Raw genomic sequence first — 19,746 nt, 5'->3', positions numbered from 1 at the left:
TGTTTCTAATCCAGTGCATGCATTCAAAACCCACAAACATAGGATTGAACGCACAGAAACATATCCATATTGGGTTTTGTGCGTCATTTTTGGTTTGCTAATGATGTAGTGTTATAAACAAAAGATGCGTGACAATTCATCATTCTTTCATCATAGAACAACCAAAACAACATAACAAGGAGCCTTGCTACTGCAAGGGCTTCCATGGGCCTAGCGTGTACATATAATATATAAGTGGTTGGACTTTTTTTTATTATTATTATATGTAGTTGGACTTCATGTATTAATTTTTAGTATGTTAATATTAATTTATACATATATTTCTACCTTTGTCAAAATTAATTTATTGATGTATATGGTCCAATTAATTTCATATTTTTTAATAGTAGTTTGGTCCAATATTAATCCAATTATGTTTATGCATTTTGTATTATATAATTACTATAAAATTTGCCCAAAAAATAATTAAAAATCTACATAAATATCATTAATAAATTAAAATATGCATATATTAAATAATATTTTAGTTAAATAAGAACTCTGTTGATAAAATATAGTACAACCTAAATAACTTGATTGAAATGTATTATATACTATTTTTTAAACATATTTTTGTGCAGTTATTTAAAAGATTATGTATTATGATATATTGAATTGATACATTAAATTCTTGGTGATGAACTTTTATGAAATAAATATTTATATTTTGTATCTAGTTCAGCCCACCCTAAGATAAATTTTTGGCTACGCATTTGAACATAACCACACAACATGACTACGCATTCAAGAAGTCTTGTAATACAAATTTGAGACGTCTCTGTGAACAACAAGGGATAATTAAATCACAAGATGAAGAAAATTCATCTGGGGGAATGGAGAATCAACTTTACTATGTGATTTTACAGATCAATTGAATAAACAAAACCAAGAACAAAGTAAAATCAGTCTGATATCAAGTTTTTAGATTGATCTGGACATGTTAAAACGCTTAAGTATCTCTCATCTGACATACTTGATTGATTAGATAAGAAAAAGAGAGACCAGATCAAAATTACGCAGCACGATACTTAAACTAATAGACAAGGTAAGTTGTAGGAATATAAACGTTAACCTCAGTACTTGACACTGATTCATATTTTTAAAATATTTGAAAAGGTACGGCGACACGTGGCATCTCATGATCAAATGTCGGAAGAAAACTGATTACAAACATTCTTACCGGCTTTCTTTTTTGAAAGTTGAAGCAGATCAACTATAAATACTCGATGCTACTCACAGACCAACAACTCTTTCTTTTCACGATTCTGAACCTTAAAGATTATCATGCCCTTCAAGAGGAAATTTCACGCAATCAAACAAGTTAGTAGATCAAAGATCCAAACACCAAAGTTCAAGGATACTACCTATATCAGATCTCAATTGATTTATTTTATCTTTCTGTTGCTGATATTTAGAGCTAGCTTGTTGAAGCTTATATCTTCTTTGAATTCAAATTGTATCTCATTCAGATAGTGATCTGAATTGAGAGGTTGACACCAAGTGTTTCTTTCAAGGATTGTATGGGCTCGGATTTGTACAAGTTGTTGTGTAAATCAAACTTTATCTAGTGAAATCCTTCCGAAAACAGTGAAAAGGGGGGACTTAGATGTTTTAGCTTCGAACTTCCATAAAAAATGCTCTTGTGCCTTATCTTTACTTAAGAACTTAGTTATTTGATCTTTCTTATAGCTTATAGTTCAATTTTACAAGGGAAGATATATTCCGCCAGTTCAGATCAGTTCTTTTGAGTAAAATTGTTTGTGGAATAAAATATTTTTAAATAAGACTGTTAAATCAGCTAAAGTTATAAAAATTAATTTTAGTGGGTATTCATCCCTCCCCCTTCTACACACACTCAAGATCCTAACAATTGGTATCAGAGCGGGTTTAATTCTTCTTTAAATCTGAACTTCTCTTGAATAGCTATGGCATCATTTAAAAAAATTCATATGTTCTCTAAGGAAGATTATGATGACATGGAAAATGCGCATGCAGGAACATCTATCTGCTCAAGACGGATGATATGTGGTACATCATTATGGATGGACCAATGAAAATCATTGATAGGCAAACACTGCAGCTGTTGTCACTGAAAGTGCACCTCAATAATGATTGAGAAACCCAGATCAGAATGGACAACCGAGGATAAAAAAAAAAAAGAAGCAAACTTGGACAATGTGGCAAGAGACATACTATACAAAACCTTGGATAAGAATATGTTTTGCAAGATTAAAACATGCACCACGACAAAGAAATATGGGAGAAACTCACATAACTATGTGAAGGAAATGATCAAACAAAGGAAAACAAACTCATGGTGGCAATCCATAAGTTCGACAGTATCAAAATGAAGCTCGGAGAAACAATGAATGAGTTCGATGAAAGATTTAACAGCATTATGAGTTGAATGCATTGGGAAAAGGCTACAGTAACAGAGAAGTGACTCTGAAAGTTACGAGAGCCTTTCCTCGTGAATGGGATGTTAAAACAATTGCAATGAGAGAATCCAGGGACCTCAATAAGATCGAACTACATGATTTGTTCGCTGATCTCAAATCTATGATTTCGAGCTGGGAGTTCGAATTGAAGAATAACCATATACTCCACAAGTTACTAAGGCTCTGACAGCAACAGAGTAAACATCTAATATCAAGACTGCAGATCAACTCAGTAGCGATGCTATGTCACTCTTTGTCAATAAATTTGGCAAGTTTATGAGAAAGAATCACAAAAAATTCCAGAGCACAAACAAATCCAGTTTCTGAAGGAAAAAACTAACCAATGATGATCGATCTTGCTCTAACTGTGGCAACAAAAGACATTTCATAGCTGAATGTACAAAACCAAAGAATAACGAAAGGAAGAAATCTCACAAGAAGATCTCCAGAGAAGAAAGAAAGAATTTCAGTAGAAAGAAAGAGCAAAAAGCACTAATGGCAGAAGAGAGCAATAGCAAGTGGGCCGAATCAGATACTAATTCATATTGTTCATAAACTTCTTCAAGTGAGAACGATGATGAAGTTGTCAAATGCTTGATGGAAGGAGATGATTAGAAATACCAGATGATGGCGAGATATTTGATTTTACTTCAGATGAATTTACTATAGAATATCTTATCACTACTTTAAATGAATTAATGGTAATTGAGTATCGAAGAATATCTCATAAGAGCACAACAGATAAGTCAGATCAAATGGACTCTACTGAGTCTATTGAATAAGATAGTATAAAGGCTCAATTAAATCTGTTAATGACTGAAAATACAAATATGAGAAGTGAACTCCAATTTGTTTTATCTGAAAATCAAAGGTTGACAAACTTAGTAAACACTTGGAACAAGTATTCTGTTTCACTAGATAAAATGAATGAAATGCAGAAGCAAGCTGGTGATAGTACTAGCTTAGGCTTTAGCATGAATGACAACAATTCATCTGAAACTAATACTCAGTAATGTTTGGATAAGAACAATTCTAAATATATGAAATTTGTTAGATCCAGCACGATATATGAACACCTTGAGCCTGAAAATTCTGTTAGACCTCTAATAAATCAACATAGCAAACTTTTTCATAAAGGTTTGGGATATGTTGAACCTGGAAGTTCACAATCTAGAATGACTAAGGCCAGATCAAATATGCTTGGATATAGTCAAAATAGACAGAACTTTATGACGATTAAACATAGACTATATTTCAAAAACAACCTGCTCAAAAGAAGTATTGGAAACTTGACATAAAGAATCAGTTTGACCATTTCATTAGGCACCCACAACACAATGCACGAAAGGTATCAGCTAGATCACTTACTCTTGGGGGCTTGTATAATGGAAAATCTGTAAAGATAATTCAAGTATGGATTCCTAAGGGATTAATCCAGCATGGACTCAAATAGATATGGGTACCAAAATTATTTTATCTTTGATTTCAGGATAAAAGAAGTGAGCTGGTAAAGCAATCAGTCTGGTACTTGGACAGTGGCTATTTCAGACATATGACTGGAGAAATCAAGCTGTTGTCTGAATTTTCACAAGTTTCGGGACTCAAAAACACATTTGGAGATAATTCAAAGGGTATAACTATGGGTGAAAGAAGTGGAAACACTTATTGATCAATTGGTATGTTTCAACCAAGAGATATAGCTTGTCTAGTTTCCTCAAACATGAACAAAAATTGGTTATGACACAAAAGATATGAAATCATTTGAACTTAAAAGCAATAGCCAATCTGAGCGAACATGGATTTGGTTTACCGGTCTGCCTAATATTGAGTTTTCCAAAGTTAAGCGGATTTGCACTGCTTGCCAGCTGATAAGCAAAGTCAAATCAAATTTTAAAACAAGGGTTGTAATTCCCTCTTCCAAAAGCTTAGAATTACTGCACATGGATCTCTTTGTTCCGATACCTGTAATGATCTTAGGGAGAATGAAAGTACACTTTGGTCATTGTTAGATGATTTGTTTCAAGATTTACTTGCGTGATTTTTCTCAAATCAAAAGAAAAAGATTTCAAAACTGTGACCACCCAACTAATCAATAATTATTCATTTCAAGAACAAATCATATTGAACATACGTCAGTCATTTTTATATCCAAGATCATTTTCTTAAGAAGGATTATTCCGTCTGGAATACATCTCTACCGAGTCTACAAGTTGCAGATATCTTTACTAAAGCCCACCTCCGAATGCTAATTTTTCTTACATTCGCAATATTCTTTGGTTTGGATTAATTTAAGTTTAAAAATGATATTAATTTAGGGGGAATGCATATTCATAATTTATTTAGTCTTAATTAACTTTCAATATCTTATTTATCTGTCTCTGGCTTACTGATTGTCAAATATTTGCATATAGTAAATAGACAACAGAGTAAAATAGAAAATATTTCATTAATAAACATAATTCTATTAATAAGGATCACACATTTTTCTCTTAAATTCAATCTCTCGCATCACTCCACCTCTTAAGACAAGCATACAGTGGCTCTCAGCTGTCTTTGTGAACTCATCTAAGTTCAGAAGGTGTTAAAGAGTCCCTGCTCCTCTTTAACCAGTCATAAGAAAAAACATATTTTTCATCTTGGAAAAATGAGCTCAGATCGGTCATAGTCGGAGCCATGTTCGAGTACTTCTCCTTCCTCAACGACAAGCATCTAGGGCATCTCTTTTTACGAGGAGCAGAAGAGCATTGTGGTACATTCACACTCCCTCAATCTTGAATCACGTGGACATTTCTTCCTAAGGGACCATGTCCTCAATTTTTTTTTTGTGGTGATCTCCATGTAGTAACACCTCTCTGAAAATCATGCAGTACTCTTTTCCGAATTGCGAGCAGGAAGCATGATCCAGCCTTATCCATGTACTAGTTTCACTGTTTTATCTGCTTATTTGAGAAGTTTGAGAAAATTAATGAGGCCTTAGCTAGATGATATTTATAGATGCTAGGGTGCGAATACAAACAGTATCCTATTGAACTGTTTTGTCCTTTAACGATTGCGATACCCTAGTACTATTAATTCAAAATTCCAGGTGGTATTGTGTAAACTTTGAATTTTACCGCGTAACATGTCCTTTATCTTTTTTTCAAAATTTATACTTGACACGATGGCAGCCACATCATCTGAGCATTGTTATATATATATATATATATATATATATATATATATATATATATATATAGTTTCTTTCAAGTGCCCACCTATCATACCCACCACCATGCCCACCAATGATGTGACACTATTCCTATTGGATGTGATAAATTGTAGGTCCAATAAAATAGTGCCACATCATTGGTGGACATAGTAGTGGGCATGATAGGTGGGCACTTGAAAGAAACTCATATATATATATATATATATATATATATATATATATATAAATCTTATTCCCCTGCACACCAGTGTGCAGAGATTTTGTGTGCACCCTGTGATGTTCGCATGAACGTCTGATTTTTTTTTTAAATGTTCGCGCGAACATCCCGCGGTGCACACAAAATCCCTGCACACATAGTGTGCAGTGGATCATGACTATATATATATATATATATATATATATATATATATATATATATAAATTTTATCTTTATCTCTTTATTATCTCTTTGCCAAAACACTAACATTCTCGAACAGATTTGCTTTTCACCCTTTGACGTGCTTTGTAGAAAAATGTCATCAATCACTCAAAACATTCATCTTGTGGATTTTCACACCTTCTATGATCTTCCAGATGAAGGAATGGTTGAAATGTTTCATACTCTTGAAGCTTCGGGTCTACGAAAAATCCTGAGTTGTGGGAATTTCATCTTCAAGCAAGTTCTACCCAAGTTCTTCCAAACTGCTAAAGTGGCAGATGGTAATATCACAAGTTCTGTTGAAGGAGAATTTTTCACGATCACTCCTAATCTATTTTCAACATCTATTGATCTGCCCCGGAATGGATTGACAAATTTTCATCTCTACTTCTCAGAGAGACCAGATGAAAGCCATGTACTCTCTTACGAATGTTCCCATCAAGATTCCCTGCAAGAAGAATGAGATAAAGATTGAGTTTAGACTTCTTCATGACATTGTGGCTAAAATCTCTTCTGGCCAAATCAGGATCCTTTGATGCAATCACGGTTGAAAAGTTCGACATTATGGATGCTATTTCCACTGGAACTCAGATCAACTAGTCAGAGGTATTATTTTAAGATCTTTAACCAGTATGATTACTATTCCTACCATTCAATCTCAAGGTTTTGAATTCCAAATCAGTTATATTCTTAATGAGTTGAATGTACATTTTTGTGTATGGTCTGCACTACATCCTCAAAAAATTTTAAATGAACGAGCCATTGAAGTCTACAATCCAAGAAGTTGATTGTGTTTAAAAAGGAAAACACATATGAGGACGAGATTGAAGATCTCACTGTTCAGAACGAACAAACTAAGGCTAAAGCATCAGTTATCCAATCCACTCCAACCAAGATGACTATCGTCCCAAGAAAGAAATCAATAAAAATAAAACTTGTTTTTCAGGACTCGAAGAAGAAGAGTCGGAATCAGACATAGTAACTTTGGCTAGCATTATTGCTTCACCAAAAGTCCAGACCAAGAAGAGTTCTTGTCTGTTAAAGTCAGTAAAAATTCCAGCTATTAAACCTGCTCCTGTTTCGGCAATCCCACTCTCCAGAGTTTCTCAAGTTATTCTACCTCTTGTAGAAACTCACATCACCACATTGGAGTCTGGACCGACTCAGTTCAAGGAACAAGGATCCAACACAAATGTTGAGCCTCTATTTCTCTCAGGTGCTCAAATTGCAATTAACCAAGAACTATAAGCAGTTACATATCAATTCGATGATAGGATGAACCTTTTTTAAAATGGGTCAAGCACAGAACACAGGCACATTTCTCCAATTTTTGTTCATGGAAGATACTCACAAATTTGGTAAATTTTTGAGCAAAGAATCTTAGAATGGGCTGAAAACACATACATATCTCAAGCCCTTCATAGAAATAATTCACCACTACAAAGATAAAGGAAGGAATGATACGTCAACTTCTGCAATTCAAGCGAGCTTAATACAATCCTCGCAGTCCAAATTCCTTTGATGACACTGTCGTGATCAATCAGCTTGAGATGGATGCTCTATTTCTAGAAATGACGGCCAAAACCATAGGCCAGGATCTAAATTTGTATATTCCTAAAGACCAAGTTAACTACAATCAATCTACAGATCAATTTTCTGAGCCTGATCAGTTGATCCTGACACTGCTCTTGTTCTGACTGAACCCATTCCAGAACAAACTTTTGAACATCAAGATATTCCAAATCAATTCAAGATTACTGATGCAGAACAGACAGAAAGGATGAATTCCCCGATAGATCAGCCTGATCAGCACTCATATTATCTGCCTGAACTCCCGTTAACATCAACAGATGAGATGTTTAAAGACTATTGAATACATTGTATTCCCTACATCAGATCCCATGCATGCAATTCTTCATGTCATACCATCTCTACTAAATGAAGATCATCCATATAAAGAAAGTGATGACAATGAACTTGCACTGGTGATAGTACCAAGTCCTCCCAAACCTCATACAAAAGATATTCTAGAATAAGATGCTTCTCTTTCACCGTCATCTTCCAATACATATCAAATTAAAATTAATGATGATATTCATGTTCCAGCTTCAATTGGCATACAAGACATCAGGGATCATACAACTGATTCAGATTTACAAGATCTACAGGACACTTCTCTGGTTCCTCACTCATTGATTCCTCAGCAACCATATCTGATCGCTACTACACTTGGAAAGTTTTCTGATGTTATATCCTCATTTAAAGTAGACAAAGTTCTCACTCCTGATGATTTTCTTGAATTTAAGCAGACGGTCTTTGAAAAGATTGCAGCTCTGTTCGCCTCTATTCAACATATGCACAGTCTGCAATTACGAGGAAATACAAATATCATTTGTCATATCAACACTGTCCAAATCTCAATGCAAGACAAATTTCAGTAATTGAGGTCTACCTTTGGCACCCAGCTCACAAAGATTATGGATTTTCTCAAACACTCAGGTGATGCCAAAAAGGGAGAAAAAGGGGCTTCATCATCCAAAGGAGCTTCTTCATCCAAAAAGACCAAGTAATCCGAAAGCAGAGGCCACAATAGATAAAGTCCAATTTTCTTGTTCATCTGGATGTTATTTGATCTACAACTATATATTTGATCTACGACAATTGAATATGTTACTTGGTTTTGACATTACCTGTTGCTCAATCAATTAGTTATGAAATACCATTAACTAAAAAGGGAGAAATTGATGAAGAACACTTCGTAATTTTGGTGATGATTAACATATCAATTGAACAAACAAAACTAAGAAAAAAGTAAAATCAGTCTGATATCAAGTTCGTAGATTGATTTGGACATGTTAAAATGCGTAAGTATCTTTAATCTTCCATACTCGAATTGATCAAACAAGAAAAGAGAGACCATATCAAACACCAAACCAGATCAAATCTACACAACAAGCTATTAAACTAAAAGACAAGGAAAGTTGTTGGAATATAAACGTTAACCTCCGTACTCGATACTAATTCAAATTTTCCACTATATTTGAAAAGGTACGAGAACACGTGGCATCTCATGATTAAAATTCGAAAGAAACAGAGACAAACATTCTATCGGTTACTTTTTTAAACGTTGAACCAGGACCAACTATAAATACTCGATGATACTCAGAGATCAACAGCTCTTGATTTTCACGATTATGAACTTAAATATTATCAGCCTTCATAAGCAATTTTCACGCAATCAGAAAAGTAGCAGATCAAATATCAAAACACAAAGTTCAAGCTTACTGCCTATATCAGATCAATTGATTGAGATTACTTTGTGATAATTAGATCTGCTTGTTGAAACATATCTCTCTTTGAATTCAAATTGTAACTCAGTCATATAGTGATCTGAATTGAGAAGTTGATACTAGGAGTTCCTTTCGAGGGTTGATCGGATCGGATTTATACAAGTTATTGTATAAATCAAACTCTTCTAGTAAAATCCTTCTGGAAACAGAAGAAGTGGAGATGTAGAAGTTTTAGCTTCGTACTTCCATAAAAAATCTCTTGTTCCTTATATTTACTTATTGCAAAAATTGTGTTTAAGCAAAATATTTTCAAATCGGGTTGTTAAATCAGCTCAAGTTATCAAAATTAATTGAAGTGTGTATACATCCCCCCATACCCCCCCCCCCCCCGGCTACACACGCTCACGATTTTAACAACTAAGGGTTCTTGGCCTCTAAATTTGTCAATTGATATGATTTACATGGATGAAAATTGATGAAATCTTGTATCTAGAACTCATCTCAAATCGTAAACCCAAAGTCGTCTTTGAAATTCCGCAGTATTTAATGTACTTTAATTTATTGAAATCTCACGCCTCGATTTTCTAAATAAGTTGATATTAGTGTGAATATAAATTTCCAATCTTCGTGAGAACGATAATGTACTCATCATATATTAAAATTTGACATTGTACACTTGTGATTGAAAACCATGCAACATTATCCCTGGTTTTAATAGGAGTTTACAAAGTATTGGTTAAATTTTTTTTTGTTACAAAATATATTAAAATATCGAGGTGTAAAAATTTTTGAATTATAAAATTCTTATTAAATTTTGGAATAACATTTAAAATATACAAAATGTTAAAATTAAAAGTAAGATTATTCGTTAGTTTTTATTATTTTTCTTCATTCTATATAATACATTCGTTAATAATAATACAATTTTTATAACATAAAAATACCATTTGAACTACATTAATTCTATGTTGACATAAATAAACTATTAAAATTAATATTTTTTTCTTGTTATTTTATAATTTTCTGTATATGACAAAAATTATGATACATTTTTAAAATATTACAATTATTTATTGGAATAAACAAAAATAATATTTAAGTTATTTAAGGTAAAGAAAAATGTTATAGTATATAATGAAAATAATTAAAAAGTTGTCGAGTAGATAATTAAATAGGTAATGTAGAGTGTTAATAATATTTTTGGATGTAAATACTAAATATTAATCTCCTTATCAACATAGATTCTCGGTATCTAATTTAAAAGAGTTGTTATTTACGCTCTATTTTTACATGGTGGGATTTAAATGAAATGTAAATTTTACGAAATGGAGTGTTTGCATGATGGGATTTAAAAGAAAAGTGGATAACATAAAATAGATTGTAACAACAACGTTCTTAATCTAACTACCCACATGGTAGGATTTGAACCCAAGATACATGTCTTGGAACTTCAATGGGGTTGTAAACGAATCGAGTTGATTTCTGAACTTTACAAATTAACTTGATAAACATTTGATTCGTATTCGAAGTCATCGAACTCAAGCATAACTCGAATATGTTCAAACTTTTTCGAGTCGGAGTTGAGCAAAAATTATTTTGTGTGATAGCCGATCGCGAGTTTAATTAATATAATATAATTATATATTTCATATATATGCATTTTGAGCTTTTTCGGATATTTAGAGCATCCGATGCTTCATTATCGAATGTAATATTTAAGCAATAGTTCAAATAGATCGTGAATGTGTTCGAACATTTCAAGCCGAATTCGAGCCATAAAATCTAAAATTTTTGAGTTTTGAATTAAGCTCAAACTTAAATATACTTAATTCGAGCCGAAAATTATTACTAATATTCGGTTCGATTCAATTTGTATACACCCCTAAACCTCACTTTTTGTCACGAAGCCAGTGGATCCTTGACAGATTTGTAAGCTATAATTGTACCTTGTAAATAGCGATTTAATGAAGTAGTTTTAAGTAGAATTTCTTTATATCCCTCAGTTTTATCTGTTCTCATTGAATTAATTATAACATTAATTAAATTATCTAAGATATATCTGCATCTTTGTATATAATTATTTTTAAATACGACTAAATTATTTAATTTACATAATTCATTCATTTCATGCCATGATATTTTTTACACGGGTTTTAATTATCCACTCATTGTAATTATTTTAGTTTTTGGAATATTTATCCACCAAATTAAAAGTATTTTTTTTTTGACAGAACCAAATTAAAAGTATTAATTAGTTTATTTCACACTTTTACAGGTTTTAATTTAATTTTTAACAAATTACTGAATGCAACCAAATTAAATTTTCCTCGATATTACGCAAGCTCGAAGAATTTTAAATGTCTTCAAGAAATCATATGAATAACTTGACAGACACAAAGGTTCGAATTAAAATCCAATATATTTTTAAAAAATATAAAATCTATAACGACCTTTTCATTAGCTCCATGCCTCCCTCCAACATGCCCAAACTAGTGTGCAAATTAACTAATAATAGCTCAAAGAAAAAGTCTTCCCATTTAAAATTGGCTCAGGACTTGCAAATATGCAGAGGTCCAAATGTAAATCACATTTCCTTCAACGTTGTAATAATCAAATAAAAAAGTAAAACCAGGATAAGCTAACTTGAGCGGCTTATGGCAAAATAATGAAGTCGAAACTTGAGGTGGCGCCCTTCTGTATCATCTACCGTATCTGTTATCCGAAGTCCTTCTTGATTTTGCACAAACTCCAAACCACGAAAAACGTCCATTTTGGCGTGCATTAATAGGTGTACCCTTTGGACCCTGATTTTGGAACACAAAAGGGTGGTAAAGATTTGATTTTGGCATCAAAAAATGGAAAGAAAAGCGACAACTTACCTTTCCCCTTCTATGAGTTCTGGTGTTGTTCCAACAAAACAAAGCAGTGCAACCACCTGCTCCTGATCCTGATTCATATCCCCTAAAACGGATGCAAGAAACAAGAGTTGACTCGGGAATTTTTAACCCATGTGGCATGTTGCATACTAAAATTTTAGATCAAGAAGCCAATGTTCGGGGAAAAACAACCAGGAAGAAGGAATCTAAATGAAACATCTCTAGAGAAAATTGAAACTAAGAAAAGATTTATTCCGTACTAGTGTTTGTCACAGAATCATCGTCACTATATATGATCACTTTTAATTACTCAAGAACCCAACCATATTGCGGGAGAAATTCTCCACCATAAACAAATAAATATTATCTGAAAGCAAGAATTGAAACTACAATCTGGCGAAGTCATGAAACGTTTAAAGATTTTAAGTTGAAACTTCTAGCTATAGTGTTTGGCACAAAGAGACAATCTGACTAGCTCTCCTTTTTAACATTTGTTTGAAAAACCATATAGCCGGTACAAAAAACTGGTTCTATTTTGTTTATTTATTCATGGGCAGCCTCGTGAGATTATGTTGGAGTTTCGTTATCGATTTTCTTCACAAAAGTAACTCAAAACTACGTTGTTCAGTCCATCCATGGCCAAATGCCTAAGAAACAAAACCTCTGATTGACCCCATCTTTTTTTACTTTAGAATTATTGGTTATTACCATCCATTTGTAAAGGTTGGAAAATATTATAAAGATAAACACTCGTCACAATAAAATATTCATAGCAATAACATAATATTGGCTTTGATGTGATTAACTTGACAGATTTCACATTATTCAAAAAATAGTCCAAGGATTATAATAGACTACAAGTAGCAATGAGTGAAGAAAAATTGGATGGAAGCAGAGTTTAGTTTATTTGGCATTGCTTAAAATATTATTTCTAAATAATGGTAGAACTTTGACGCATAACATAAAAACAAAGCAAAGTCCACTGTTAGTTTGTTATAAAAAGCGAGTTATTCATAATCTTCGGCTGCTAAAAAAACTACATCCTTCAATCAAACCAGATTTGAACTTTTCTTATGCCTATATTGAATTATTGATAACCGACCAAGTCCATGCTCCAAATTTGAATTTATATACAGAGAACCAAATTTCAAGATTTCAAGTGGCACTATTTTGCATGTCAAAGCATAAAAATCATCAGAGATAACAAGCTAAAAACACAAATGATTATAAACATAAATAAAACATGGAATCATTAAGCTGGTAACTCACATGTTATCTTTGTTGAAATCTCTGGCAAAACTGCTATTATGCAACAAGCTTGGAGAGATGGGGCAATGACTGATCCCCTTGACAACATGTTCCTTTTGTTGTTGCATTTCATCCTTTTTTAGAGCTTTGATTTCGTGATTTAACTCATCTTCCCAGTGCTTCATTGGCACCACATCCCGAGAATTCATCAGCTCCATGTCATTCGGATTATACATTCCATCCTGTGGCAAAATTTGATTCCTTTCAGGTTTCAAACAACTCATTGATCCAGGGGTTCCTTTCTCCATTGCTTGCAACCAAGCAGTTTCCAGTCTCTGCTCGTGAATAATGGATTCGATTCTCCGACCAGGAATATCCTTCTTTCTCTCCTTTGAGGCGCTAGTGTTTTCGGAAGTTTCTATTTGATGACCTTCAGACACATTAAAGTTTCCTCTTGATACCTTCAATGGGACATGGCGTAAATCAAGATCGGAATTTCCTCCTGTTATATTTGAGCGTGTGGATTTGTTTTCCAGGTTTATTGCTATGTTTTTGTCCATCTGCTTTTCACTTGAAGAATCTGGTACCAGGATAATTTTAACCTCCACATTGTGGCGTAAAACAATTTCAAAAGAGTTCGTGATGCTGCTAAGAAAACCTTCTGCTCTGGTTTTGATATTACTATCTCCAAATGCAATGTGAGCAACAAAACCACCTGCACATAGTAGTTTTAAGGTTGGGGACGATTGAAGAAAATGTTCACTTTTATATATTAATATCCACCAATAAAAACTGAAACATTGTCATAAAGTTCACAGCATTGTCTTAAGATTAAATCAAGTGCAGTGTGTAGATCGAATGCATGCAGATGTGTATACACATTATACTAGTGCTCCCTTTAAAAGGTTTACTCATAAACAAATTGTCGAACCGAGCACCGCCTTGTACCAAATGCTATAACTAGGGATAATAATACAAAAGCTTTTAAACCATAAAACCCAAATACCACGTTCTGAATTACTGTGCTACATATGCAGTGACTCAGGAGAACAAAGGCAATCGTTATCCTCTAGCAGGTGAAAAGCAAAATGAGACAAAATAACATTGGTTTTGAATATATGGCAAGTTATTTGCAACGGTCACACTTTTACCTTTAAATTCGGATATTGATACGAGCTTCCCATGAGAATGGAGGAGTTGTCTCAATGTCTTGGAGTGACACTTCTCAATGCATTGGAGCCATATATCAATCAACATTTTTGAGTCCATGCTTCTTGAACTAGATTTCGCACTTCTAAAGTCATCATGCGAGTATCTCAATCCTTCGCCACTCAAAAACTGGTTTTGATTGGTATTGGAATCGAAACTGGCAGCACATGTTAGTGAAATGGGATTCTCCTTGTTAGTTGAATTGCGGTTAGTAGCAGTTATCACAAAGGATGAGGGAGAAGCCAATTTTGGTAGAAACTGGCCATCGGTTCTCTGCTTCTGGGCAGCAGCTTCTTTAAGGATGCTCATTCGGTCTTCTTCAGTTGCCTTGGAGCTTTGTCGTCGACTACTTCCTGACTGACTTTGATCAGGAGAAGGCAAAGAACCTAACTGTAACAGAGTAGCGGTGAACCAAGTTGATCTTTCACTTGACAGTCTTAGATGCTTTTCTGCTTCAGAGAGGAGAGTCAGTGCACGCTTTAATCTGTCCACTTCTCTTTCAGACACTGAAAAAAATCAATCAGACATTACTTGCAACACATTATAATATAAACAAAAGTTGAGATCATGATCTTTGATCACGAAATAATTATCCAGCTTAAACACGATTTGTATACGGCACACTCCACGTACTCAAGAGCATAGGTGAATAGTAGAGATGCCAAAGGATATAGCATGTAGGAACAGCACAAAGACATATACATATTACATCTCGATGGATGTAACACTTAGGTAGCCATATAAAATATTAGTGGCAGCTGCTCTCCAACAAGAATACATCCAGACAAAAACGCAAAATGTAGACAGCCTTTTATCTTGGTAACATGTTGCTAACACATTTATTTTTGCTCCAATAAAGAAATATGTAATCAATTTCTTACATGGTACTCAGAGAATAAACATGTTTTCATTCTGAGCTGGGGAAAATTTTTGGCATTAACCTCGCAAACAGTTTGAGCTCTACAAAAGATTCAATTTTTTACTGTCCTTTACCTTTTTTGCTTGAAGAAGCACCGATATGACACTCATCTCATAATGTTAGTATATCATCCACCTTAAAAGTATTACTCTATTCTTATGAAGCTAAATGAACCATCAATTGCAATTAAATTTGGTAAATCAACACATAATGCAAAATAAAAAGTGGAAAAAATGGAAGAGTAGAGGCTCTTAAAATTTCTCTCACCAATGAAAGAATCATTGTGCCTGGCATCAACGGTAGGGTAGGTTCCAGCAATGATATCAACAATAAGAGTTGCCATTTGTGACATTAATACTATCGGATCAACGCCTGAATCCATCAATTCTCTGGCTCTAATCACTGTTTCTGTAGCGTTTGATGACATAGCTAACTCCAAAAGCTCCAGCAGTTTCTCATCAGAAACGACCCCAATCTACAGGGCGCGGGGGAAGCACATTTACATAAGGTACTTTGCTTAATTTAAACCATGAGAACAAGAAAAAAAATTGCTACATTTCATTGTTTAAGTTGTTAACTCGAGAATTGTATGAACTTTCCTATAAACATGCAACTCGGTAAATTTTTTTTTAACACTTGTTTCAATGGGCATTCTAAAATTGTATAGTAACAGAAAAATTATAAACAGAGAGAAACTATAAGGAACAGAAGTTCACTCAAACTTACCAGCTCATTCACCAAGGAAATAGAGATTCTTTTTCCAAACAAACTCAACTGGTCTAACATGGTTTCAGCATCTCTTAGCGACCCATCTGCATTCGAAGCAATCAAATCTAGTGCCTCCAATTCAACATCCAAATTCTCATCAGTGGCAATCTTCCTCAGCCGAGTGATAATGTCTCCATTGCTAATTTTGCTGAAAAGGTGCTTCTGACAACGTGACAATATAGTCCGTGGTATGTTGTCAATATCCGTCGTTATGAGGATGAAAACTACCCGTGGCTGAAGTTTCTCAAGGAGTCGAAGAAAAGTCAGCCATGTCTTTGAGGGCAATAAGTGACATTCATCAATAATAAAAATCTTGTATTGAGACGAGGCTGATAAATGAACCACCGAGAGATTTTTCAAAAGAGTTCTAATGTTGTTGATTCCCTTTTTATTAGAGCCATCAACTTCTTTAAGATACCTATTCTTGCCAGATATGGAATCTGAGCATTCCCTGCAGACTCCGCAGGGTTTAGCCTCATCAGTGGCAAGGCAATTCAAAGCCGTGGCAAAAATCCTTGCAGCTGAAGTTTTTCCAGTTCCACGAGGACCTTGGAAAAGATAAACGGGAGCGATCCTTGCTCTATTAATTGCACTAGTGAGGGATTGGACAACTATATTTTGACCAACCAATTCGTCAAAAAACATTGGCCTATACCTGTGACACAGGCTACGGACATTTTCAGGAGAACTTTCCTCGTGCATTTCCCCCTTGAAAGCTTCTAACTCTAACCCTTCTTGACTCCTACAACTCGATGACCACCTCCTTCCATCTAACCTGCTCAAGGCCTCCAAATCAAGCTCCCCAAAATTTGTGGAAATTTCGTCATCGCTGTTCCCACTTCCACTTCCCATAGATGATCCTCCTTGTCCATTGCCACTGTTGGCAAGAAGGGAGGCAACACTTTCAGCACCAGTCCTAGTTGTTCTCCTCTTGATGGATCCCATGGTTGACCGATGATGTCTTTTATGATACATTGTCCGGGTTCCACATAAGATGCTACTCCCTTTCCTCCTTAACGTATCCGAAAGAGACGGAGAGCAACTCCCACATCCAATTCTAGACTTTGGTGTGGACCTTCTTGACCAATAACAAGGAATTCCACATCCTTGTTTCCCAGGAAAATCCAATTGATCATCCACTTCATCATCTGCATCGTTAATGGATCCCGTAGTGGCATCCCAGGACTCAATGATACTAGGATTCGTAATTCCATGTTTATTATAAGAACTCGTCGACAATGCAGGTGTACTGTATGAAATGGAGTCATCCTCTTTCCTGTGACTCCTCAACAACGTTTTCGGTGAATGAGCCCAACCTTTACTTTTAAGCTTAGCTAGCAATGGAGAAATTGCTGACACCCTCCTCAAGTCCTCGGAGTTACAGTAATCTTCAGTATCATCTGACTGATCAACCAAACTCGCCAGATCATACCTCCCCATTCCTAAACTAGGTGAACCTTCCACGACATTTTTGGTGCCTCTCGTGAGTGGCATCTGTTTTCGCAATTTTTCATTATGATTCCACAAGCTGGCACTAGAATAATTGCTCCTCTTCGACTTCTTCCTAATAGTTCGCCTAATAGATGGAGAAAATCTCGTATCTTTACACTTAAAGATAGCAGAAGCATACCTATCACTCGAATAAGCATCACTCTTAGAATCATTCCCACCATCATCCCTCCCATCACTCATGTTATCGATATCAACACTTTCTTGATTCAAATATAGCTCTACATTCTTGCTGTTCTCTATATCATCCACACCCATCTGCCGATTTACTTCACCCTCAGATTTCTGGCTCTTCCAATTATACAAAAACACCATCTTCTGTTTCTCTTTCACATTCACATTGCCCTTATCATTGGTAACATTAACATTACCACTATTACCATTGCTTTCTACGTTCAATGACCGTTGCAAACACTGCTCAGATAAAGAAGAAATGGCTTTACCATCAACGAAATCAAGCAGACATTCTTTTGATGATGCACATAATGATGCTTGGTGAGGGCTGGGGCAGAATTCAGCGGGGACCGCCACGAAGAGGAAGTTCCGGGATCCCTTAAGTTTCTTGCGGCCTTCCGGATTTGCGTCAGCTCTTTCTTCAAATGAAGGTTACTAGGATCAATCCCACCTCTGCCAACACTTCCACCGCGCATTTCCACAGATGCCATCGAACAAACTACTGCCACTACTCCACCAGAAAGCCGCAGCAACAAATACAGCAGAATAACATAAACGCTACCTTAATCCCACATTCTGGCCATATATGTGAGTGAGGAATCAAAAGAAAATTATTGGTTTTGCACTAAGAGGAGGGAAGTACAGATCCGACAGAATTTAATTTCCCTTTCAATAATGGAACTTTTTCCAACAGACAGCCATAATAAGGGATGGGGCAGAAATCAAGCCTACACAGCCAGTAGTGTGGAAACTAGCCAAGTAGCGTTTCTGTGGAGGAAAAATAGTGTAGGGCTCAGTACGGAAAGGGAATGAATCACTCCATAACAGCTGCCAGAATGAAGGGATGAATGATTTTTCCGTGTTCTGTGTGAAAGATTGAATCTTTTTTCGGTTCGGAAGAAAAAGGAGTAAAAATGGTAACAGGTTTTCCCTCTCTCTGAAGGGGAAGTGGCCCGCCCAAGAATGAATTGAGTTTTGGGGCTCCAAAAATTCTTCTTGTAATAAGTGGGGATTTTCGCTTTTAATCTTGATTTTGTCTGAGATTTAGTTCTTGATTTGTTTCAGTTTCCATTTTCTTACAAGTTTCTGCTCATATTTTAGTGATCATCCACTGATGATTTTTTTATTATTATTTTTTTGAACAAACAAGTCTTTTCAAGATTCCATTTCAAAAATCCAATGATTGTTCAAAATGTACTGGGACTTTAAAAATTTTATTAGTAGGCATCGTTTGGTTTGAGTCGTGGTATAAGTAATACATACATAAGTAATATAATGTAATAAAAAATGATTGTTAAAATAGTATTGAATTTGATTGATAGATTATAGTTGATTTGATTTGATTGATTAAATTTTATATAAAAATGTTAAATGATTATTTTGTTTTTTTAACAATAAATAAAATAAAAATTATATTATTTATAAGAGATAATATAGTAATTTAAATTCAATGATTTGATTGATGTATTATAAATAATTAATGATTCGATTGATGTAAAATAAATAGTTAATATATGGATAAATAATATGATGAGAAAAACATGCGATGAGATAAGATGAATTATATATATATTAATAATATGGTGAACAGAACAGTGCTATATTTTAGCTTATATCACATCCCAGTTTCGAGAAAATTATATTTCAAAG

General features: G+C 34.5%; 1 protein-coding gene across 1 annotated transcript; it reads right to left on the bottom strand.

Moving 5' to 3' along the window:
* Nucleotides 1-11,992: 11,992 nt before the first annotated feature.
* LOC140887013 (protein STICHEL-like) lies at nt 11,993-19,139 on the bottom strand. Its single transcript, XM_073294001.1, is given in 7 exon segments — nt 11,993-12,197; nt 12,273-12,354; nt 13,539-14,232; nt 14,669-15,232; nt 15,913-16,120; nt 16,372-18,384; nt 18,387-19,139. Coding segments are annotated over 7 exon segments (3,867 nt in total). The 5' UTR covers nt 18,588-19,139; the 3' UTR covers nt 11,993-12,092.
* Between the last annotated feature and the right edge of the window lie 607 nt (nt 19,140-19,746).

This window comes from Henckelia pumila, chromosome 3 (assembly GCF_033568475.1).
Source record: "Henckelia pumila isolate YLH828 chromosome 3, ASM3356847v2, whole genome shotgun sequence".
Taxonomy (NCBI): Eukaryota; Viridiplantae; Streptophyta; class Magnoliopsida; order Lamiales; family Gesneriaceae; genus Henckelia; species Henckelia pumila.
This window is presented reverse-complemented; position numbering and strand designations above follow the sequence as displayed.